This window comes from Bombus vosnesenskii, unplaced genomic scaffold, assembly GCF_011952255.1.
Source record: "Bombus vosnesenskii isolate JDL3184/JDL3185 unplaced genomic scaffold, Bvos_JDL3184-5_v1.1 scf7180000014956, whole genome shotgun sequence".
NCBI lineage: Eukaryota > Metazoa > Arthropoda > Insecta > Hymenoptera > Apidae > Bombus > Bombus vosnesenskii.
Genome location: NW_022883736.1, coordinates 6,002 through 29,169, shown reverse-complemented (window position 1 = coordinate 29,169; position 23,168 = coordinate 6,002). Strand labels below are relative to the sequence as shown.

The 23,168-nt window shown below is 41.6% G+C and overlaps 1 protein-coding gene and 1 pseudogene across 1 annotated transcript; one reads left to right on the top strand and one right to left on the bottom strand.

The window, feature by feature from the left end:
- Positions 1-20: 20 nt before the first annotated feature.
- On the top strand, positions 21-2,661 carry LOC117240804 (organic cation transporter protein-like). Its single transcript, XM_033506839.1, has 5 exons — positions 21-153; positions 886-989; positions 1,055-1,269; positions 1,665-1,840; positions 2,299-2,661. Exons 1-5 carry the CDS (start codon positions 67-69, stop codon positions 2,515-2,517), a joined length of 801 nt encoding a protein of 266 aa, XP_033362730.1. The 5' UTR covers positions 21-66; the 3' UTR covers positions 2,518-2,661.
- A 2,454-nt stretch (positions 2,662-5,115) lies between these two features.
- LOC117240803 lies at positions 5,116-23,168 on the bottom strand (annotated as a pseudogene).

The following is a 23,168-nucleotide window of genomic DNA, read 5'->3' as shown; positions in this document are numbered from 1 at the left end:
GCAAATTTACTTATCTATCCATATCACTCGTATTTGCTCTGTTCAAGCTGGTACGTTTCCAACGGAATGATGGACAAGGTTGTTGAGAAACTACGGAGAATAGCTAGGATCAATCGTAGAAATCCAGACTCGCGTATTTACGATATATTAGTTGTAAGTTCGATCCAATAGAATTCTAGAAAGCTTACGCGAAATCATACGGTACAGTACTTGAATCTGTGCTGACAGATATATTTGATTCGCGTCGAAAACACACAGACTCGCGAATGTATTTTAACATGCATAGACAGGTTTTAAAAATGAAACGCGATGAAAAATGAAATATGAAATGAAACTTGACTGTCGCGATTCCATTGTGGTATTATATCGATCTCGTACAAAATTTGAAGTAAATCTGGGAATTTATATAGAAATTATAAAATATTTACAATTTACAAGTACAATCGGGGATAAAAATAAGCTGCTATAGTTAATGGAAATAGATGTGAAGAAAGTATAATCAAATTAGTATCAGCCTCATATACTTGAGTTTCATTTATTATATTTCCTTCTAATAATATGCAGATAGTTCAGCAAATGATTGAAATGAATTTTTACATTTTCTCCACTAATCCACTTAGTTTTGTTCCCGACTGTATTTCGGATCAGAAAAGTATTTAATCAACCAACCACCCATTATATTAATAAATCTCGATATCAAAAGCCATGCCGACTAATGCCATAAAACAGAATGCAAAGTGCCACTGTTCGTGCTATCTATTAATGACGAATACAATGAAAATAAAATTTCTTTTCAGTGTGTTATGAATTTTGAACTGTGTAAGGGCTAAAGGCACGACTCGTATTATATCTTTCGTTAATTATTCTCGAAATAAATTCTTGCAGAGTAACATGGAGGCACCGGACAAAATTCAAGAATCAGCGACGCTGCTCGATCTGTTCAAAACGCCACGGTTGGCGAGAAACACTATTCTTCTAGTTGCATTCTGGCAAGTATAAGATACGAGTTCATGTTGCGATAAAACCTTCATAAATAACCGATACAATCTTGTAGGTGTTTTACCCTGATCTCGTTCGACGATCACGTGTATTCATTAAAACTTATCCAGAGCTCGGTGTTCGTGTCGTTCTCGATCGCCTGTGCCACAGAACTTCCAGCTGGGTTATTACTCGCCCTGTTGCTCGACCGGTGGGGTCGTAGACTCTGCGGATTTCTCACGATGGCAATGACCTGTGTACTCAGTATCGCTGAACTTATGCTGCATTCCAGTAAATATATCGATCTGTTTATTAAAGTAAAATTAAAACGATTATAATGACGTATTATTGAGAAAAATCTGAAATTAAGTTGATGATGAATGTAAAAGAATTTTGGCAACTTCGAAGGTATTAATCTTGGAAAATAATTATTTTGATGGAACTAGAATTTAGGAATTATTAGGAATTAATTTAGTGGCGAAATTGAAAGAGGTGTGCACATTTTAGAAGCAATAATTTTCTATATGTTGGTTTTCTAGAATTTGGAGATTTATAGAAGTTTAAAGTTTGTGTGAAATTTTAATTTGATTTTGATTAAGCTTCGATCGAACTATATTTTTAATTAAACTTACAATCAAGTATTGTGTATCCAGGATTAATTTTGTATTTTTTAATTTATTCCCCAGTGCTCGCGAAATTAGTAATGTCAATATTGTCGCGATTCTGTCTGAACATGGCAGCCAATGTTGGTTTTCAGTATGCAGCAGAACTTCTGCCCACGCCAGTCAGATCGCAGGGCGTATCTTTCATTCATATTTTCGGAATAGTTGCACACTCTTTGGCGCCATATATCACTGACTCGGTAAATAAATATTTATACTACTATTGTTGTTACAACATTTTTGAAACACCGCTAAGCACATCCACGTTCAACTTCTCTTTAATTTATTCCAAAAGATACAATAAGCGCTATTAGAAATTATGAAAAAGCTCTCATGTAAATTTTCTCATGATAATGTAAAATAGTTTTTTTCTTACCTTAAAACAAGTTGTTTCCTAAAGAAGTTAAATATTATAAAAATCTGATCAAAATATTTCTCACTTTCTAGAAAGCCCGTTTTGGAAGTTGCAACCAATGCTTTTCTTTAACTGATCTTTAATCAAAAAATTGAAATTTAAAATAAAAAATGATGGAATAACTTAAGATATGAAACTATATTGGTTGAAACTTTCTAATGAAACTTTTTAAATGAGAAATACTTTGACCAGATTTTCATGGTATTTAACCTTTGCTCATATAAATTAATATTTGTTCAATAGGCTGCAATTTGGGAGGGATTTCCAATGCTCATTATCAGCACGGTGTCCTTTTTTGGCGCTGCACTGGTTTTGTTCTTGCCGGAAACTGTCGGCCAGAATCTTCCTCAGACTATCAAGCAAGGCGAAGAATTCGGAAGGGACCAACATTTCTGGTCGTTGCCTTGCTACCATAAGACACACTTCAATGGACATCAACACTATCACTCCTGTGAACGATAATTATCTGATTTTTAATAATAATTCAATTAAAAAACACGAAGGAGGATTCGTGTTTTTTTAGAAGTAACAATATTACAAGCGGATCAGTCTGACGACTTTTGTACGAGAAAAAATCGGAACATATTATTTTTCTATTCTCCTACATTAATTTTTATTTTTATCGTTTACGTTTAAGAATTTGTAAGCCTTAATTCTAAAAAGAGCGAGCTTAGAAATCGTGTTCCTCTATAATTTTTATTATTATCTTTTAAGAGCTTTTATAATTTTAATGCTAATTTTCACTTGCGTTACGCACGTTCGAATCGTTCAGCGGTTGGTGCTAATTTGATATTCAAAGATATTACGTAGAATAATATCGAAAATGTTACGTAAATTAATAATTACGTAATTTATTAATTACGTAAATAATAAATTAGGGAGATTTAAATTTTTGATTCCTTTAATGTTTTTAACATTTTTTACTGGAATATATTGGACAAAATCTTATTTAAAAAAATAGTACGTTTAGATAATTTTTCTTTGTGAAAAGAAACAGTTTTATATCTTTTGAACGATTATCCACGTATTTTTAACGATTATTTATCTATTCGTTATATTTTTTTGTACGATTTTAAATAACGTACAATATTAATAAAATCCAAGCTTGAAGACTTTTTAAATTATTGTTATAATTTCTTCAGCACCAACTGCTGGACTTTTATCTATCTAAAACGAGTTGTACGTACATTTAAAAAAAATAACTCTAATTGACTGTTTCTATGGTTTAGGAAGAAGAAAAAAAGAAAGGAAAGAATATTGTAAGCAAATCGTGCCATCGTATGACGATCAGTGTTCGTCGTTGTGCCAATAACAACGCAATCAATCTGAAGAAACCTATTCATAGTATTCATAATCATCACTCACGTATATATTCGCGTATACACTCACGTCCATAAGATTGATTCACCGAATAAAACTTCCATAAACCTTAATATAAGAAACAATTCTACTTTTTATTTGCACACACATCGACGAATCCCCCGAACAAAAATAAACTGCTAAATATCTCTATAATTAAATACATTAATGCTCGATGATCCTCGTTCATCATTATACGTCTAATCTAACTCCATCCTATAATTAGAAGTTCTACGATAACGATCACTTATGTTACAATGTATTAACCCTTAACAGCCGAACTTAATTATAATTAATTATAGAAAATGAAATGCTTCATTATACGGATATTTGAAGTAATATTCTGTATTATACAGGGTGTCTGGTAATTGATACTGTGATAACCAGTGGTTAGTTAATGTGGTTAATAACCAGTGGTACAGAATAATACTATGTGAAAGGATCTGTTGAAAATATAGAACGAGAGATTTTCGTACGACGTTCGAGAGAATGAAATTCTGAAGCTTTGTCAGCTCGTGTTCACGCGACATTCACGAAACATATTCAAAATTTATTTTCTCGAAAATACGAAGAATCATCAGTTACGAAACACTCTGTACTATATCACATTATTATATCACTATCGTATTGATAAGAAATGTCGATATTATAACTCCTTAAGACTCCCTTAATATTTATTTGCGATTCAGCTTAATATGTATTGGCCCTGTGTAATTTCAAGATTAAAAATATAAAAGAATTCATTCCTGATTACGATATCGTACATGATTTACAAAATCATCGACCGTCAAGGGTTAAATGAGAATTCTTTCGTCCAGAATTATCTTCCAGACGATCGAATTATTATCCATTGCATCACGAGGATCGAACTAACTTGTAGCCTTGAACAATTATGTACAGTTGAATCTCTAGCGTAGGAATATTTCAAAGAATCTCAGGTTTTGAGGAACGATAGCTGATATTTGCAACGAACAATAGTATGTCTTTTTAATCGGTAACTGAAAGCAGGGGCTAGTCTCATAAGTACGCGAATGATTCTAGTTGCTAGAATCATTGTTTAAAGGTGGTATAACGGAGATTGCGCGCTTAAGACGAACAGGTCGGAGGATCGAAAGGAACGAGATTGGAAATATTCGCGTCTCTTCGCGAATCAGAATTTTACTATTTCTAATTGAACACGTGACGGAGTTTCGATCTGTTTCAAGTAACATTTAAACCTGAGTGTTACGCCGGGCGACTCTCTGCCTGGCCCAGGTCACACACCGCGGATCATAACACTGAGCATTTTCAAAATTAACTCATTATCTATCAATTTTTCTTCTAAAATTTGTATATAATTCTATAAATTATTTACTGCTTTTTCCATTGGATTTAAACAGAACAATTTCGGAAGAATGTCGAACATTATGTTAATATCCTTTGTATTAAAAAAAATTCCTGCTTAAAAAGATCCTACAACTTTCATTTTATAATCTCAATTGGGTATGATGGTAGCTAATGAACGCTTAGCAATTAATTGTTTTAATGCATTCCATTTTATGAATGATCAGTAATTACGGATTCAAGGATACTTATTAGAAGTAATATTCTTATTATATCTAAATATATCAAATAGAGATATTTCTCGTATTAATACTGAAAGATCATAAAAAAGGAAATATCATAAAAGAATTTCAATTTTGATGTTTCATTAGAATAATATATATATATGTATGTATATATTTAAATTAAATAACAGAGATCTCAGAGTTTTCAAAGCATTCAACGTGTTGATGCATAAATGGATGATGAAAAAAAGCCACGTTGATCGAGCGAACGCAAAATACTCTTCGGTTTAAAAGTCGATCGAAACTCTCATTTCAAGTGTCGGCGATTTATGAATCACCTATATTGATACAAAGGCGATTCGTAATAAAGGAGACAAGTTGAAAGCTTGACAATGCGCGAAGACAGCTCTCTTTTTGTGTTTCGAGTCTCGTGGCAATCCTTTGTTATTCACGGTATTTCATAGTTAAATCAATTCAACTAGAGTATTCCTTCAACGAGAAAAGAAAAAAAAGAGCAAGAAGAAAAAGATATAGATCTTTCTTTTCGATTTTTAAAGCGAAAGATGCGTAAATACTATGGTATATTATTTCCTTATATATCGCTTCCTTTAATACATATATCCAATACTGAATTTAATTGTACATTTACATAAGATACTTGAATCGTTTCTCATTTCCAACACTTTACCGACGTTATAGTACGCGAAATAATTACATCGCAATATGTGAACGCAACGTAATTTAAATGCCGCGTTCTTAATTCTTTAAATTTCTTCACATTTTTATACAGTCATTCCAATTAAAAAAAGATACACTTTAAAGAAAATTATCTTGTGTGCAACAAAGCTACTTCGTCGATGAAGCGTCAATTAATTGCTTAAACGTATACCTTGTGTAATTTGACGATTCTTGTCTCTTTCACTGCAATAATCGATACTTCCTCCTAGTTTCTCTCAATAGCTCTCCAATCTCAATACGTTCGTAATATCTTAACATCTAACATCACACGCACACGTTTAATAACTATATTTACAACGAATTTGGCAAGTTTCACGCCACTGATAAGTTTCATGTCACTGACAAGTTTCATGCCATTGACAAGTTTCATGCCACTGGTAAGTTTCACCCTACTGGCAAATTTCGCGCTACTGGCAAGTTTCGCGCCGTCGCCAAATCTAACCGCTATAACCTAGTACAATCCATTTTTTGAACACTGCCAGTAAACGCTGGATTTGAAAGGCCTTTCTTCTTTCTATAAGATTTTTTCAGCATTTTGCTCCTGTCAAATTGAAATAAACGATTATTAGTAAATTTATATTGACATAAGGCGGAGGAAGAATATTATAGAATCTATACTTACGAGGATATACACGGAACCCACCAGAAACTTTGTTCCTTGCCGAAGTCGTTACCCTCCTGTAGGGTTTCTGGTAATTCCTGGTTCAACGTTTCTGGCAAGCCAAGGATCAGGAAGGCGTGTCCAAAAGACAGCAAACCGAGGGCAACCAGCGGTAAAGATGGATCAATGTCAGCCTAAATTAAATGAAAAATATTCTCCCTTTTATACGCTTCCCTTTATACCTCTTTTAGAAGTAATAGCGATTAATTCCGCTTTCCGCTAATTCCTTAATTTCCCTTCGATTTTCGGGAAATAAATGAATACTTCCATAAGTTCATTTTCGGTAATAACATTACACAAATAATAGTATACTTTGAGGTAAATTTATAATTCAAAACAGAATAACTTACACAATAATCAAGAGTGTCCTCGCAAATATTCCTCTTCGTATTTTCTGTATACTTAATATTCTTTTAAATATTAATAAAGAATATTGGTTAAAGACAGAATTTGAAGAAGTTGTCAATATACAAAGGATCATTGGTGTCACCTGTATAACGAGATTTTGTAAACATTCGTTTCATTTAGAAACGAAGCTATAGTGTAGTATCGCAAACCTGTAAATAATTACAGACAATAGAAAAGTTACATTTCCTTCGCAAAAAAACGAAACGGAGGAAAATATATCGAAAATCTATCTTGTTTCCGTGATTCGTAAGATCACAAGAAGAATCCATGGCCGACAAGGAACATAATTTTTCTACAAATTAAACCAACTTAAAAAAACGTATTTCAATAACAAATAATATTAGTCGTAAATTAAAAAAGAGGTTGAGTAATTTTCGGATCGTAGAAATACGATGTCGTTAACAGAAATTTCGATTCACTTATCAGATAAATAATGTAAGGTCCCAAAATGTGGGCGATATAACCGATGATATGGATCAAAGACACGCCCTGAGCTCTCACCACAGTCGGCGGCATTTCCGCTGCATATTGGAAACCAATATTCGCGGCGATATTCACCCCAAGACGCGCTATAATCGCCATGGCAACCATTGTCGAACCTTGAATAAGTTGAGAAATATGTAAATGCCACGATCGCCGCATTCCACGCACGATACATACACCCGATGCGCGCATGGTCCAATTAAAAATTAAATGTCATCCCTGTCGAGTATGTGACGTTGAGAAATAAATGTCAATCGTTAATGAAATAGGATTTAAAGGCGAAAAAGAAAAAGAAAAGAAGAGAAGAAGAATATTTGTATAAAAAAATTTTATAAGATTCGATTATTATTAATACTAAGTAAAATGACCGGATTGTATAATTGTAAATTCTCTATAATACGATTTTAAATAATACGGGTCTATATTATTATGTCGTTCAAGTCTGTTGTCTATAAACGATAAAAGAGAATTCGAAGGAAAGTTTTGTTGCAAGATGAGGAAATAAAAATAGTAAATTGTTTTATAACTACAACGTTCTATTCTAAATACGGATTAAAAAATGTCTATTTTCCACTCCTTAATGTCCTTGAAAACACGGATATCCCCTAACGCTACCGCTTATCTCCTTACTATCTAACAAAAACATTATTCTTGCATCAAGCACGAGCTTTCATTTCTCAATCTCCCAAAGCTTTCACTGGAGAAGCTTCAGAAAAGCGCTTTTTAAAACGACCGTCGATCGATAAAACCGGATTTTTTCTATAAAATTCACCCCCGCTTTCTCACTGCTATTCACACGTTCCTGCTATTTTATTGAATAATATCGATTGACAAGTCATTTATCAAGAAATAAAAAAAAAAAAAGAAAAAATGTTACCAGAGGGGGTAGCGATGGCAACGAAGGAGAAAATACCACAGAGGAACACCGATGCGAAACCCATCCATCGTCTGCCCCATCTGTCGAGGAAAAGGGCGAGTAGAACAGCGGCCGGAAGTTCCGTGAGGGACGCTAAAGAGAACGACGTGAAAACGTCGGGGTCCAGAAGTTTCATGTTCCAAACGTGGCCGTCGAACACCCACACCATCAGCAACCTAGAAAAAAATCTGCCGAGTCATACATAAATCACGCTGGACTTCAAGATCGTTTATTAATCCTTCGCATACTCGTTCCCTCGCGTTTGACGTTTATCGATGCTAATTATATACTTAAGCAGATTCTTAATGACCCACATAAAATGCCCCATATACTCTCTTAATGTTCATTCGAGTAGTTTGTATCTAGTTTATGGTAATTTGTGTCTATTTTAATACTGGTTTTATAAAGACAGGGAAGTAGCGTCGAGGCTGATTGATTGGTAACTTGGTTGAATTAACGGTATAATATAATTGGAATATCGTGAGGCTGAGAGTTAAGAACATATTATTAGTTAATTTTATTTTAGGAAATGCAGGAAGATTCAGAATTATCATAGTATTAAAAACAAAGAAAATATAAGAAACGTAAAGGAAGTATAAAATTGAATACCTTTCCTATCTACAGGAATCCTATCTAAGTCTACGACTTCTTTTTTCGCGTAGAATCATCCCCTTTCCGCTTGTACCATCAGTTACCAACCACCCTGTATATCTTTTCGTACATGATTATAAATTTCTCTGGTGTCTTAGTTTTTTCTAAAATAATATTGTAATCATTGCTGAGAATTTACAAGTAAAAAGTTCTAGCTGTGTAGTTTGTTCGATTGATGTTGGAAAGGTTAACTTACCAATAAATGATGAGCATGATAGTGATACGACCAAGTCGTGGCAGCTTGAAGAGATGTAGGACAGTGTATTGATTATGCGATTGATCCTTCTCATTCATCGCCTTGCAACTTTTCTCAAATTCGTCGAATATTTCTTGCTTCACCTCTTTACCGTTCACTTTAGCGAAGTTTTTCAGCATCTCGATCGCTTTGTCCACCCTGCCACTGGTTATGTACCAACTACGGAAGTATATGAAATACGCAAACGTTATAAAAGCCTGTAAGAAATTTTCAAAATCATCACTTTCACCAACCTTTTGTATCGACAAACTTTTTGTGCAAATTTGAATAGAGCTGTCTAGTTACGCATCAATCATTTATTTTGCACAGCTAAAAATGTGATGGCTTATCGAGAGAAAGATGTTGACCTTGAGATGTTTTATTTACGAGACAGAGGAATCGATGTAATAACCGATCCCAAGATAGTATGTATTGCTGGATAAAATATTACCCAATTTAATTCAGCTATAATTTTGGAATTTTTATGGTCCGGTCTCAAAGGACTTTTGATGTTTTAAGAGAAACTTTAACGTAAAAGAAATTTCTTATATTTCTTTGAGGATTATTTTTAAAGAATTTTCCGATGATACGAAGATACAAAAATAATCCAAAGGACGAGGTAAGATTAAATGTCTACTATACTATCGTATACTAATTTACTTACGAAATTTCTTTGTATTATATTTTTATAATGAAAAAGAAATTGGAATTAAACTACCGTGCACTTTCAGGAACAATCCATGGTCCTACAAACGCAACCACCATAGGACACGCGGTGACCATGCTGAGGATCCTCCAATTTGAGATCCAATATGCGATTCAAGGCAGAAGACTCGAGGCTGCCGCGAAATAAAGTCCAAACGACATGTTCGCTACCAGAGTTCGATATTTCGGACCGACATATTCGATCACTGAAAGAATAATTCGTGATATCGTTATTGTATTACATCGTTATAGAAATCTTCCCAAATGTTTCGTCAATTTCGTTTCTTCATTTGATATAATAATATTGTTTCCTTATTTCCTTTAGGTTTGTCCTTTCTTCGTTTTTTACCAATCTAATTTCAAATATTCGGACTTATTTGTAGATTTTATAAATCATTAACATCGACAATGTAAGATCGTTTTGAATTAAAAAGAATTTTAAAAGGAACACTGCTTTCATCTCAATATCGAACGGAGAGTGCCTCAGTAATCGTGGTATAACCGAAGATTATTCTCCATAGGGAAATAGGTCACTCGAAAGATACAATTTCATACCAGAAAAGTATACAGAATTAAGTATCCTGTCGTTTAAAATAAAATATCTTAAAGTATCCCTAGACACATGTAATTTTAATACCAAACTAGATATACAATTACACAACAAATTTCAAATTACGAGATATAATTCCAAAATATAAAGTTTCAGTAAAATCATTTACCATTAAATATCTTAAAATTGATATCGTAAAATTCGAATAAAAGTTTGACTTAAGAAAAAACAAACCGACATAGGGCAATAAACATTTATTCAAACACGTCATAAATAGTTAATCGTTACGTAAAACGGGACCGATACCGGTGCCTCATTATTAGGTCATAAATTATAGTTTTCCTATTCTCAACAGCTTTTTCTCTCTTATAATTTTCTCGATGACTCACCGATAATGAAAAGCACGTTGAAGCAGTTATCGAACGAGGTACCGACGACTAATCTCGCCAGACAGAAGCTCCAGAAGCTGTTGCAAAACGCAGTGCCGACAGACGCGATGAAACCAACCGCGTTACACGCAACCAACGCCGGAATTCTGCCACAATGGTCGGCTATGTAACCGAATATTAAGCCTCCAAGAATGCTGCCGACGAAGAAGGCCGATTGTGCTGCTGAGCCGAGGAATGCGTGGTCGCATACCCATTCCAGCTGAAACAGAAAAGGGGGATGCTTTATGATTGCGGCTAGTTATGAAAAAACACCGCGTGGTTGGAAAATCGATAGAAGGTGAAGAGAATAAGGAAGACGACGAAAGGACGAGTAATAAATTCCGTAGTTTTTTAATATCATCAGAATTGAGAACCTGAGTCGTAGGTTAGTTAATTGTAGTCTTTTGGTAATATTTTTAGTAATAAAATAGTAGAGGTTGTTTGCATAATTCTTGAATATGATTAGAGAATTTGTCATAGTGGAAGGAATATAAATTTGTTAAGTAGAAGATAGTATCTCCCGATTTAAGTAGGACTTTTTTAGTAATAAAATAGCAGAAATAGAAATTAGAAATAATAATAATAACAATAAATATTCGATAAAAATTTCTTGAGTCGTAAGAAGTTACCAAATGCGTATTTATACGTTCAATTCGAAATATCTGTCTATTGTACAGTTGTAACTTTCACTTTCCGATTTATGCGATATTATATAAACGGATTCATGTTCGTGATTTAATACGCCGAGGCGTACAAATAATTAAGGATGACAAGGTTAATTTTATGTTCCGCTGTAAACGAGCTCTGTTAAGATGCAAACAGCACAACAAGTAATTACACCTACGTCTAAGTTCGTGCAACCAACAAGGACTTCTTTTATAATGACTGCATTATATGCTATCGTCAGCAGCTTTACGAAAGACCGTAAATATTTATAGAACGACGGTTCCAACAGTTTTAATTTAAATAAAAATTTGTTAATCGGTGTCGAAAGTTTGAAGTTACTTTATATAAAGAATATAATTTTCTCTTGTGATTTTACCTCGACAGCTATAGATTTGTATGGTATCATCGTGTGATTAAAGGTCCATCCATATTGGCATGGTTTTATTGGGGCCAGGATGGGTCTGCCTCTCTGATACCACTCTCCAATATGTCGGTATAGTTCACATTGTACATGTTACATCGCGAAAACGAAATCGCACCTTCCGCCAGCAATTCCTCACTCGACGCTGGAGGGATCGATAGTGCAATCCTACATAAAACAAGAATACGTTACATTAACGGTGATGAAATTTGCAAGAAGTATTTTTAAGAATACTAATTTTCGTTTGATTTTCTTATCTTTTTTTAAATAACCAAGGAAAAATGACAGCAAATGGTAGAGAGAGGGAGAGAAATGGGAAAAATAAGATGAAAATTCTACTCAAAAGTGCATAGTTTTTAATCCTAATCTTAAATTAGTCCAATTCCTTGAAACTTAATTCGAATCCTGTTTAAATAAAAAAAGTGACAAAAGTAATATACATAACAATATAAAAATCTATAATAATTTCTCTAATAAAGAATAACGACGATATCAGTAACAGTAATAACACATTATCTTTAATAGTGTTTACATTTTTGCATTTTAAAATTTTCTGTAAAAGTAAAATTCGCATAAAAATCCGCGGCCTACTTATTATTTATAAATCTGCTGTTTCAAAAAAAAAAAAATCAAAAATGGGAAAAGTGAAAGAATAAAGTAACAGGAAAACAAAAGCACAAAATACAAAAGAGGAAAAGAGACAATGACCGTAAAAATAGGAACAAAGGCAAGAGCTGGAAGGACGATCGTCCCGTATCTATTGCACTTCGAGGCATTCGAATTGTGTTGGGATTTAATTACCGATCGCTGCACGTATCGGCGAGTCTATTTCCAGACAGATAAACGGTACGCGGGGAGATTCGAGAAATTGTGCGAAACGAAAAAAAATTTCCTAGCCGATCAGTTCGCGGAACACGTAATGAGAACAGCCACAACGGCGGACATAGGAGCCGAACTGATTCGCCGGGCCGCCGAGGTGGCCAAGGCTGCCGGGGCACCCCGCGGCCACAAGGGCACGCAGAGGAAAACCCTGAAGGAGGCGGCGAGAACCATCACCGCGGGCGTGACAGAGTAAGTGAGGAGAACGGACCCTGTCACCGACGCACTCGCTATAGCGCAAGGACGCATAGCAACACTGGAGGCGGCGGTAGAGGCACTCCGAAAAGAGCCGGCCTCGCGCCCCACCGCGGATGAGAGCAGCTACAGGGCGCGTCTCGCTGCAGTCGAGCACCAAGTAGAGGAGATGAGATCCTTGCTGCACCGACTGGAGGAACAACTGCAGGGAACAGAAAAAGGAGAAGGAAAGGAGGTCGCCCCTGCCGCGAACACGAGAGGGATGGAGCCTGGAGCCCCAAGCGTCTCAGCGCCCAAGGGAGGCCGAACGGCTGTCACCGAATGGCAGACCGTCGGAAGGAAAAGAAGAGGAAAGAAGAAGGAGGCAGGGAAGAAGCAGCCGGCGAAGCTGATCCCCGAGACAGGGGCGGAGAGCCAGAGGAAAACTCCGGAGAGTGGATTGGAGAACGCACGAAGAGGGGGAGGCAGGGGGACCCTCCCGCGCGCACCGAGAACGTCAGCGGTAACAATCACCCTGACGGACAAATCGAGCCAATCCTACGCGGAGGTGCTGGCTGCGGCCAAGGACAGTGTCTCCCTGACCGAGCTCGGCATCAACACGATGAGGATGCGGAAGACCATCACCGGAGGTGTCATCTTAGAGGTCCCTGAGGACCAGGGAAGGGAGAAGGCCGCAGCGCTCGCAGCACAGCTGACGCGGGCTCTGGACCCGAACGAGGTCCGCGTGGCGACCCCCTTCCGAGCCGCGGAGGCAAGGGTGTCCCTGATAGACATAGCGGCCACCAAGGTGGAAATCCAGAACACCCTGGCGAGGGAGAGCGGCTGCAAGCCGGCTGGGAGAAATCCGCCCCGCCCGGAACGGACTTGGCACCGTATGGATACGAGGCCCTGCCAGTGCAGTGAGGAAACTGGCCCAGGCTGGAAAGGTCGCCATAGGCTGGTCGACGGCGAAGGTCGAAGCCATCGAACGGAGACCGTTACAGTGCTACAGGTGCCTTGGGATAGGACACACGGGGAAGACCTGCACCGCCAAGGAGGACAAGGGGCACCTGTGCTTCAGATGCGGCGAACCAGGGCACCAGGCGAGAGCATGCGTTACTGCGAGCCCGAAATGCCTGCTCTGCGAGGCGCTTGGAGCACCGTCGGTGCACAGGATGGGGGGACCGGCCTGTGCCCCCTCGAAGAAAGGAACGAAAGGAGCCGCCTGCGGATCCACGGCTGCAAGAGGCAGCGAGAAAGGCTCCCCGTCGCAAAGCGACCCTAAGCCCGCGAACAAGGAGGTAGGCACGGAGGAAGCCACAAACAAGGAAAGAACACTAAAGAACTGAGAATGCGCATCCTCCAGACTAACCTGCGAAGGTCAAGGCGAGCACAAGACCTGCTCCACCAAATCATCCGGGAGAGCACGGTCGCCCTAGCGGTGGTGGCGGAACCATACAGAGTACTGGATGCCCCGGAGTGGGTCGGAGACACGGACGGAATGGTTGCCGTCACCTGGACATCAACGCCTGGGGCGTTCGCCCACGGAGCCCTGCTGGAACGCGGCAACGGGTACGCCGCGGTCGAGTGGGCAGGGATGATGGTGGTGGGGGTGTACGTGTCACCTAACAGCGGACGGGCAGCGTTCGAAGAATTCCTAGACGGAGTTGGCGAGTCCTGGGAGACTTCAACGCGCACTCCACGGAATGGTGGAACGCCAGGACCAACGCGCGCGGCCGCACGCTATCAAACTGGGCCGCGGGACTTGGACTTCTGTTAGTGAACAGGGGCTCGACCAGTACCTGCGTGACGTGCAGAGGGAGCTCCATTGTTGACATAACATGGGCCTCCCCCGAGGCATTCAGGCGGATCTCAGGCTGGAGAGTGGCCGAAGGGGTCGAGACGCTGTCAGACCACCTCTACATATTCATGGAGGTGGACGCACCTGGACCTGGAATACCGACGACAAACGACGGGCGCGGCCCGCCGAGGGGGAGACACGCGCGCCCACCACCTAGATGGAAAATAAAGGAGAGGAATGAAGATCTACTCCAGGCGGCTGCTATAGCAACAGCTTGGAGCTGGGAGGCCTCGACAACGACGACCGAAGCAGACGTGGAAGAGGAGGCCGAGAACCTCCGCCAAGCCATGACAGCAATCTGCGACGCATCCATGCCACGAGCCACACCGGGCACGGTGCGAAGCAGAGCAGTTTACTGGTGGAACCCCGACATCGCGGAACTGAGGACGAGATGTGTCCGGGCCCGAAGACAGTACCTAAGGGCCCGCCCCTGGCGACGACGCGACGAACAAGAAGTCTCCTTGCGCTACCGGACGTACCGCGCGCTACGGCGCTCGCTGCAAAGGGAAATTAAAAAAGTGAAGTACCGTACTTGGTTCGAACTGGTCGAAACAGTCGAGTCGGACCCATGGGGGAGGCCATACAGGACGGTGACACAGAAACTACGCGCGAAGGGCCCCCTGACAACGGCGGAAATGGAGCCTCCGCTGCTGACGCGGATCACCGGAACGCTCTTTCCCCCACAAGAAAACAGAGCGGCGGAACGGCCACGGGAAACGACACGACCGCTGGAATGGAGGGACGACTGGGAAGTCACGGAGGAGGAGATATGGGAGGCAACCAGAAGAATGACCGCCCGCAATGTGGCACCGGGCCCGGACGGAATCCCTGGCCGGATCTGGGGGGAAGTGATGGGGGTCATGGCCCCCAGACTCCGGCACCTCTTCACAAGATGCCTGAGGGAGGGAGTCTACCCCCGTGCGTGGCGGACGGCGAGGCTGGTCCTGCTCGATAAAGAGGGCCGACCGACGACCTCGCCGTCAGCGTACCGGCCGATATGCCTACTGGACGAGGTCGGCAAACTACTCGAGAGGGTAGTCGCCGCCCGCTTGGAACGACACATAGCGGGCCAAGTGCCAGGTTTGCACGAAAGCCAGTACGGCTTCCGGAAGGGGCGCTCGACGATTGACGCGGTCAGACGCGTACGAGCGATTGCGGAGGACATGGTCTCCCGGAAAGGCGTGGCGCTGGCGGTTTCCCTGGACATCGTCAACGCGTTCAACACCATGCCATGGGACAGGATAGTGACGGCCCTGGAGCACTTCGAGGTTCCCAGCTACCTCGTCCGATTGATCCGAGCCTACCTCGATGACAGGTGGATGTGTTACACCAGTAAGGAAGGAGAGTAAAAGCGATCCGTCGAGCGTGGCGTCCCGCAGGGCTCGGTGCTGAGCCCCATACTATGGAACGTTGCGTACGACGAGGTACTACGATGCCCGCTACCCCCAGGCGCGGCCATAGTATGCTATGCGGACGACACCCTAATCCTGGTCGAGGGTCGTGGCTGGCACGAGACGCTGCGCATTAGCGGAATCGCAACGGCCTGTGCGATCCGTGCCGTGAACGAACTGGGCCTGAGAGTCTCCCCTGCGAAGTCGGAGGCCACCTGGTTCTTTGACAGGAAGAGGCGAGGGACACCACCGCCCGGCCTATGCATAAACATGGCAGGTAAAACCGTCCGGGTGGGATCACAGATGAAGTATCTGGGACTCACCATCGACAGCCAGTGGACGTTCGAGCCGCACTTCGACTCACTGATCCCGAAGGTGTCAGCGGCTGCCAATGCCCTGTGCGGCCTACTATCGAACATCGGCGGGGCCGGAGACGCGGTGCGCCGACTTTACGAGGGCGTCGTTCGGTCACGAGTGATGTACGGGGCTCCAGTATGGGCGGACGACCTGATGGCAAGCCGTCGCAGCATTCTGCTCCTGAGAAGGCTGCACAGAGTGACCGCCATCAGAATCATTAGGGGATACCGGACGGTGTCTCACGCGTCGGCGTCCACCCTAGCCGCGTCCCCCCCGTGGGAGCTGCGGGCGCTGGCGCTCAAAAAGAGATACACCCGCCGGAGAGAATGGCACCCGGGAGAAGACCCCACCGAGCAGGCGGCTCCAAACGACACAGGAACCGCCGAGGAGGACACATGGAACCTGTGGCGATTCCAACTGATCAACGGGAGAAGCGAACACCGAGGCGCGGATGCGGTCCTACCAAACTGGGAGGCATGGAGGAGCCGCCACGGCCTCCCACTCACATTCAGGATGACACAAGTACTCACCGGACACGGCGTGTTCGGCGAGTTCCTGAAGAGAATAAGGCGAGAGACGACAGACATCTGCCACCACTGCGGAGAGGGCAGGGACACAGCGCAGCACACCCTGGAGCTCTGTCCGGCGTGGGAGCTGCCCCGCTACACCCTGCGGCACGCCATAGGAGAAATGTTGACCCCCTCAGCGATTGTGGAAGCGATGTTGAGAGGGTCACAGGAATGCGAGGCCGTCCGCCTCTTCTGCGAGCGAGTTATGCTCGCGAAGGAGCGAGCGTAAAGGGAGAGAAAGAAAAACTCTCACCCCTGCAGGATAAGACGATGGAGAAGGATGGCAGTCAGACGACCCAGAGCCACCCCACTACCACCCCAACGGACTACGACCAGAAGAAGTGACAGCGCTAGGGACAACGACCTCCCCCTAACGCCTACTCAATAGCCGGCTCGAACAAGAGAACGCGAGAAGGGGATGCAACTGAAGTTAATTCATAAGAGTTTCCTAGAGCACCCCTGTCACGCGCATAAGATGGTCATCGTGGAGTTTTAGTCGGTAGGAGTCCGACACTACTCTGCTGTTACGCGATTATTGCAGCAGCGGAGTGTCCATGAGGATTTCTCCACGTACAAAAAAAAAAAGAAGTTCGCGAAACACGTGAACGTCTAGAATCTGCCGGAGATCGTCGACCAAACTGGTTTCCGGCGGGCCTGCGGAACGCTAAGAAATCGTCGATCTACAAAGCGATAGTTTCGCCTTGGCCAGGGTGACTCAATGGAAAACAAGCGTAACGAACGATTTTCCTCGTTGACGGATCGTAGAAAACCAGATCTCGCATGCGTCGTCAAGAATGGTAACACGATTCGTTGGAATCGTGCCATCCAGACATACTATCCTTTCGCCGGTAATTCCTTACGTTCTTGAAATAGAACACGTGAAAAAGACGTTGATAATAGTATAACTATGGAATCGCCATTTCCAACTATTTTTATCTCGTCGCAAACTGGTTACAGGTATTGTTACGTCGCGTAACATTCTACCTAGCCGAGGCCACACACCGCAGGCAATATGGCAACCAGATGTCTTCGGATACTCGCAGCGTATCCTCCATAGTTTCAAGGACCTTCCATAAATTTCATAGATTTCCTAGAAAAGGTCCTTCAAACGAAACAAACATCTGTTTCCGAGGAATTTCTAGAGACTATTGTCTACCACGGCTTAACAAGGGAAAGTTAGTTTTTCTCACGTACGCTGCAACTTTCCTCCCACTAACCACTTTCTCTCGAGGGCGGTTAAGACCCTTCGTCTAACCAATTAACGACGAAGCCTACTCCCTCACTCTCCTAACTCAAATCGTCACGAACAAATCCGATGGTCCCGTGCGCTAGACACACCCATCCTTAGCGTTCCTCCGACACATCATCGTCTCCCAAGACAGTACTGATTTTACATCCTTCGAACGGTCAACATCCTTTAACCGGGTACCCACACCCGCAGATCAGTCACTCACTCATGTCGTACACACGCACCAGCGTAACTGCCTTCGTTATAAGTTGTTGGAATAAACGGTGAAATATAACTTACTACTGTGTCATATTCATTCAAACACCTCTGTTATCCTAACCGAAACAGGGGAACGACTACTTCGCGGCGTCGATTCACCGAATCGTAGCGAGAATTTACGCCTCTCGCTGACGCGTTTTCCTCGCGACCGCGTCTCTCCGCGAACGGTCGTAACAGTTATCTCCCCCACTCCCGTACGACACGATATTTACATATGCATTTACATATACAACGCAATACCTGGGTTTTCCTGATTCAATAAACACAGTTGTTTCGTGCAAGTTATCAGATATTATATTGTGGTTTTAAAGAAACAAATTGTCGCAATGCGATACGTTATCACAGCTGAGAAAATGGAAATCTCCGTGCAAGTGGAAGATTCTGTCGTCGAGAATATTTATTGCGACCTGCATGGAAAACAAACAGGCTTTCGAGAAGCCTGGTTTAAACTACGTGCACGTGACTTGAACAGATATGTACATGTTGGAATACAACGATATCAGTCGCATGCGGATAGAGTGTTTGATCGTACAGATTCTTCCATTCGTTGCCAGCGCCATCCCCACCAGCGTGCGTTCGTGAGATGCACCACGGCAGTTAGCACGTGCATGCTTTTTCAAAAGGACGCCGGAAGAAGCGTGAGGATATGAATGGAACATTCTAGACGGGCACGTCGAGAAGCTACTAGAAGGTTCTGTGCCACATGTGACGCCACACAGACACCCACACAGGTCACACTCATTACTGTATAGAGAGTGGGGCTCTAAACCTTTTCAAGGGCCATGGGTCACTAAGCCAGTCTGTGAATAACTAGCCAACTGTCTACATTCCAGAACGCACATTTATAACTCTCGAAATAATTGTTTAATAAATATCACATTGTATTATTTCAACATAAACATTGTGTCTTCCACAGAATATTAATCCTAATTCCAAGATTAAATTCTAACAGGTTATGGGCCCAGACCCAATGTGCTAGTGTTGAAATAAGTTCGTGACTAAAGTTAATATTAAACAATTAACATAAAGTATTACAGTGAGATATAAGTGTATAAGTGTATAAGTGCGGACTAAAGCAAAATAACAATGGCAGGTAGTGCACGTTTCGAGATTCAAAGACTTAACGGCAGCAATTACGAGACGTGGAGAGATAAACTCGAATTGTTATTAATTAAAGATAAAGTTTGGACAGTGATCAGAGATCCAACTCCAGCGCCCGACAAGATGGATCAAAATTGGCTAGATAAAGACGATCAGGCTCGTGCGACAATAGGGTTACTTGTCGAGGATAGTCAGCTTATTCACATTCGGGGCGCAAGATCGGCGAAGCAAGCATGGGAGGCCCTGAAGAACTATCATCAGAAAGCATCATTATCGAATAAAGTATTTCTGCTCAAGGATATATGTCGAATGAACTTAGCTGAAGGCGGAAATTTGGAAGAACACTTAACAGAAATGTTGAACATGTTCGATCGGCTAACAGCATTAGGAAAACCCTTGGATGAGGAGATATCGGTAGCAATGATTCTACGTAGTCTACCAGAGTCATACAGTCCCCTAATTAGCAGCCTGGAAAGTAGACCGGAATCAGATCTCACTATGGAATTCATCAAAGGAAAGCTCATCGACGAATATAAGCGGCGCAGAGGTTCAGGATGGACAACAGACCAAAATGAAACGGTAATGAAAGCAAGTGATGGTAGAAATAATAATACGAAATGTTTCTTTTGTAAAAAAACCCGGGCACATGAAGAAGGATTGCCGTAAATACGCCACATGGAAAACAAAGAAGGATAAAGTGAATAAGGTAATGGAATATAGATCCGATGAAGAACAGCAAGCTTTCGTGAGTACAGAACATAGAGCATCTGAGAAAATTTCCCAAGAACTTTGCCTCGGAATGAGTGATAAAGATACAAGACGTACGCATGTATGGATTATTGACTCAGGGGCCACGAGCCACATGACGGCAGACAGAAACTTTTTCAGCAGCTTCAATCCAGATGAAAAGGGTTTTGTACTACTAGCAGACGAAGTCAAGGCAGTCCAAATAAAGGGCAAAGGATCAGGTATCATAAAGCACCCAAGTAACGGTAAGATAACAAACATGCATGTTGACAATGTGTTGTACATACCTGAGCTAAGCTCAAACCTACTCTCGGTGAAAAAACTAACGAGTGGCGGCTATAAAGTAAGCTTCGAGAATGACGGTTGTCGTATTGTAAAAGATGGAGTAGTAGAAATATTCGCTAAAACCTCAAGCAATTCATACCTACTGCCGACCATCGAAAGCGCATGTACAACGAAAGAAAAGCAACACAACGAAAGCTGTCAACATACCTGGCACAAGCGTTTCGGGCATAGAAATATAAACGCGATAAAGCAATTAGAAAACGGCCTTGCGACCGGGATAAAGATAAAGGACTGCGGAATAAGGGAAATTTGCGAGTACTGTATAAAAGGGAAAATGACGAAAAAAACCTTTCCCTAAAGAATCAACGACAAGGACGAGTAGCATTCTAGATCTCATACATACAGATGTTTGTGGCCCAATGCAGACTGCAACTCCAGGTAAGAAACGGTATGCTTTAACCATAATTGATGATTTCAGTAGATTCACAAAAATATATCTGATGGAAACAAAACATGAAACCACGAAATATATTAAAGAATTTGTGCAATCAATGAAAAATCAATTAAATAAGGTACCTAAAGCAATAAGATCAGATCGAGGAAGGGAATACGTCAACAACAACCTGAGGAATTACTTGCATAATGAAGGTATAAAGATTCAATATACAGCAGGATACTCACCGCAGCAAAATGGAGTCGCTGAAAGGAAGAATCGCTCTCTAATAGAAATGGCTAAATGTATGCTTATTGACGCCGACATGGACAAGAAGTACTGGGGTGAGGCAATACACACAGCCAACTACCTGCAAAATGTCCTACCCACAAAACACACAGGTAAGACGCCGTATGAATTATGGTATTCTAAACTACCTGACGTCAAAAATCTTCGTCCTTTTGGTACTATGGCATATGCACATATACCTCAAGAGTGTCGAAGAAAATTAGACGAGAAAGCAGAAAAATTAAGGTTTGCCGGATATCCGGAAGAATCAAAGGCATACAGACTACTCGATACAGCTACAGATAGAGTAAAGATAAGCCGTAATGTGATCTTTCTTGAAACTCATAAGGAACCCGGGACAGAAGAAATTATTTTTGAAGAACAGACCGTTACTGAAGGTACAGCAAATAAAACAGGAGATAACAATAAGGAAATTATTGAAGAAAAAGGACCCAAAGATGAATCCGAAGATATTCAAGGTTCAGAGCCAAGGCGATCAAAAAGACTAAATAAAGGAATTCCTCCTGATAGGTACATGGGAGCACTAAACATGACAGTTAGCCTAGAAGAGCCAAAGGATCGAAAGGAAGCACTATCAAGGCCAGATGCAGAACTGTGGATAAAGGCGATGGATGAGGAAATGGATTCGCTGAAGAATAACAAGACTTGGGACCTCATGATTCCACCTAAAGAGCGAAAGGTTTAAGTGCAACTAAATTGAATTTTCTGTTACAGAAGTGCAATTTGCAGAATCAATGATCAAGCGACTAATATCGTTGAGGAAGGGTGTTGGAATACAACGATATCAGTCGCATGCGGATAGAGTGTTTGATCGTACAGATTCTTCCATTCGTTGCCAGCGCCATCCCCACCAGCGTGCGTTCGTGAGATGCACCACGGCAGTTAGCACGTGCATGCTTTTTCAAAAAGACGCCGGAAGAAGCGTGAGGATATGAATGGAACATTCTGGACGGGCACGTCGAGAAGCTACTAGAAGGTTCTGTGCCACATGTGACGCCACACAGACACCCACACAGGTCACACTCATTACTGCATAGAGAGTGGGGCTCTAAACCTTTTCAAGGGCCATGGGTCACTAAGCCAGTCTGTGAATAACTAGCCAACTGTCTACATTCCAGAACGCACATTTATAACTCTCGAAATAATTGTTTAATAAATATCACATTGTATTATTTCAACATAAACATTGTGTCTTCCACAGAATATTAATCCTAATTCCAAGATTAAATTCTAACAGTACATATGCATATAAATTGTCTCCTATAGAAGGTGGTTAATTCTAGACATCGAAAGTAACGTCTTTAATGAAAACATGTATTGATTTGTTATACGATCAACATGATTATTGACCATTTCGATCTGCCGGAGCTGAAAATGTCTATCGCGTAACAGGGTAAATTCGAACATAAAGAAACTATGTAGGATCGTTCGTTACGTATAACTCAATAATTCAAATAAGACAAATTGCACATAAAGTGTCACTTACTTTTGTTTGTCTGTGAGGTTCCATCGTTCGGTACACCAGTGTTCAGCTGGCAATAGCGTGATGAAGAACTGCGTGAAGTAGAGGAACGCGTAGACGAAGGTGAAGGAGCATGATGAAAAGGAACCATTGGTAGCGGCTGGCCTCGCCAACGTACGGTAGTATGTCGTCGAAGGTTTCGATCTTTGGACGTTCGCCCTCCTCGGCTTTTACGGACTCCGCCATGACTGTCATTATCTCGATATCTGC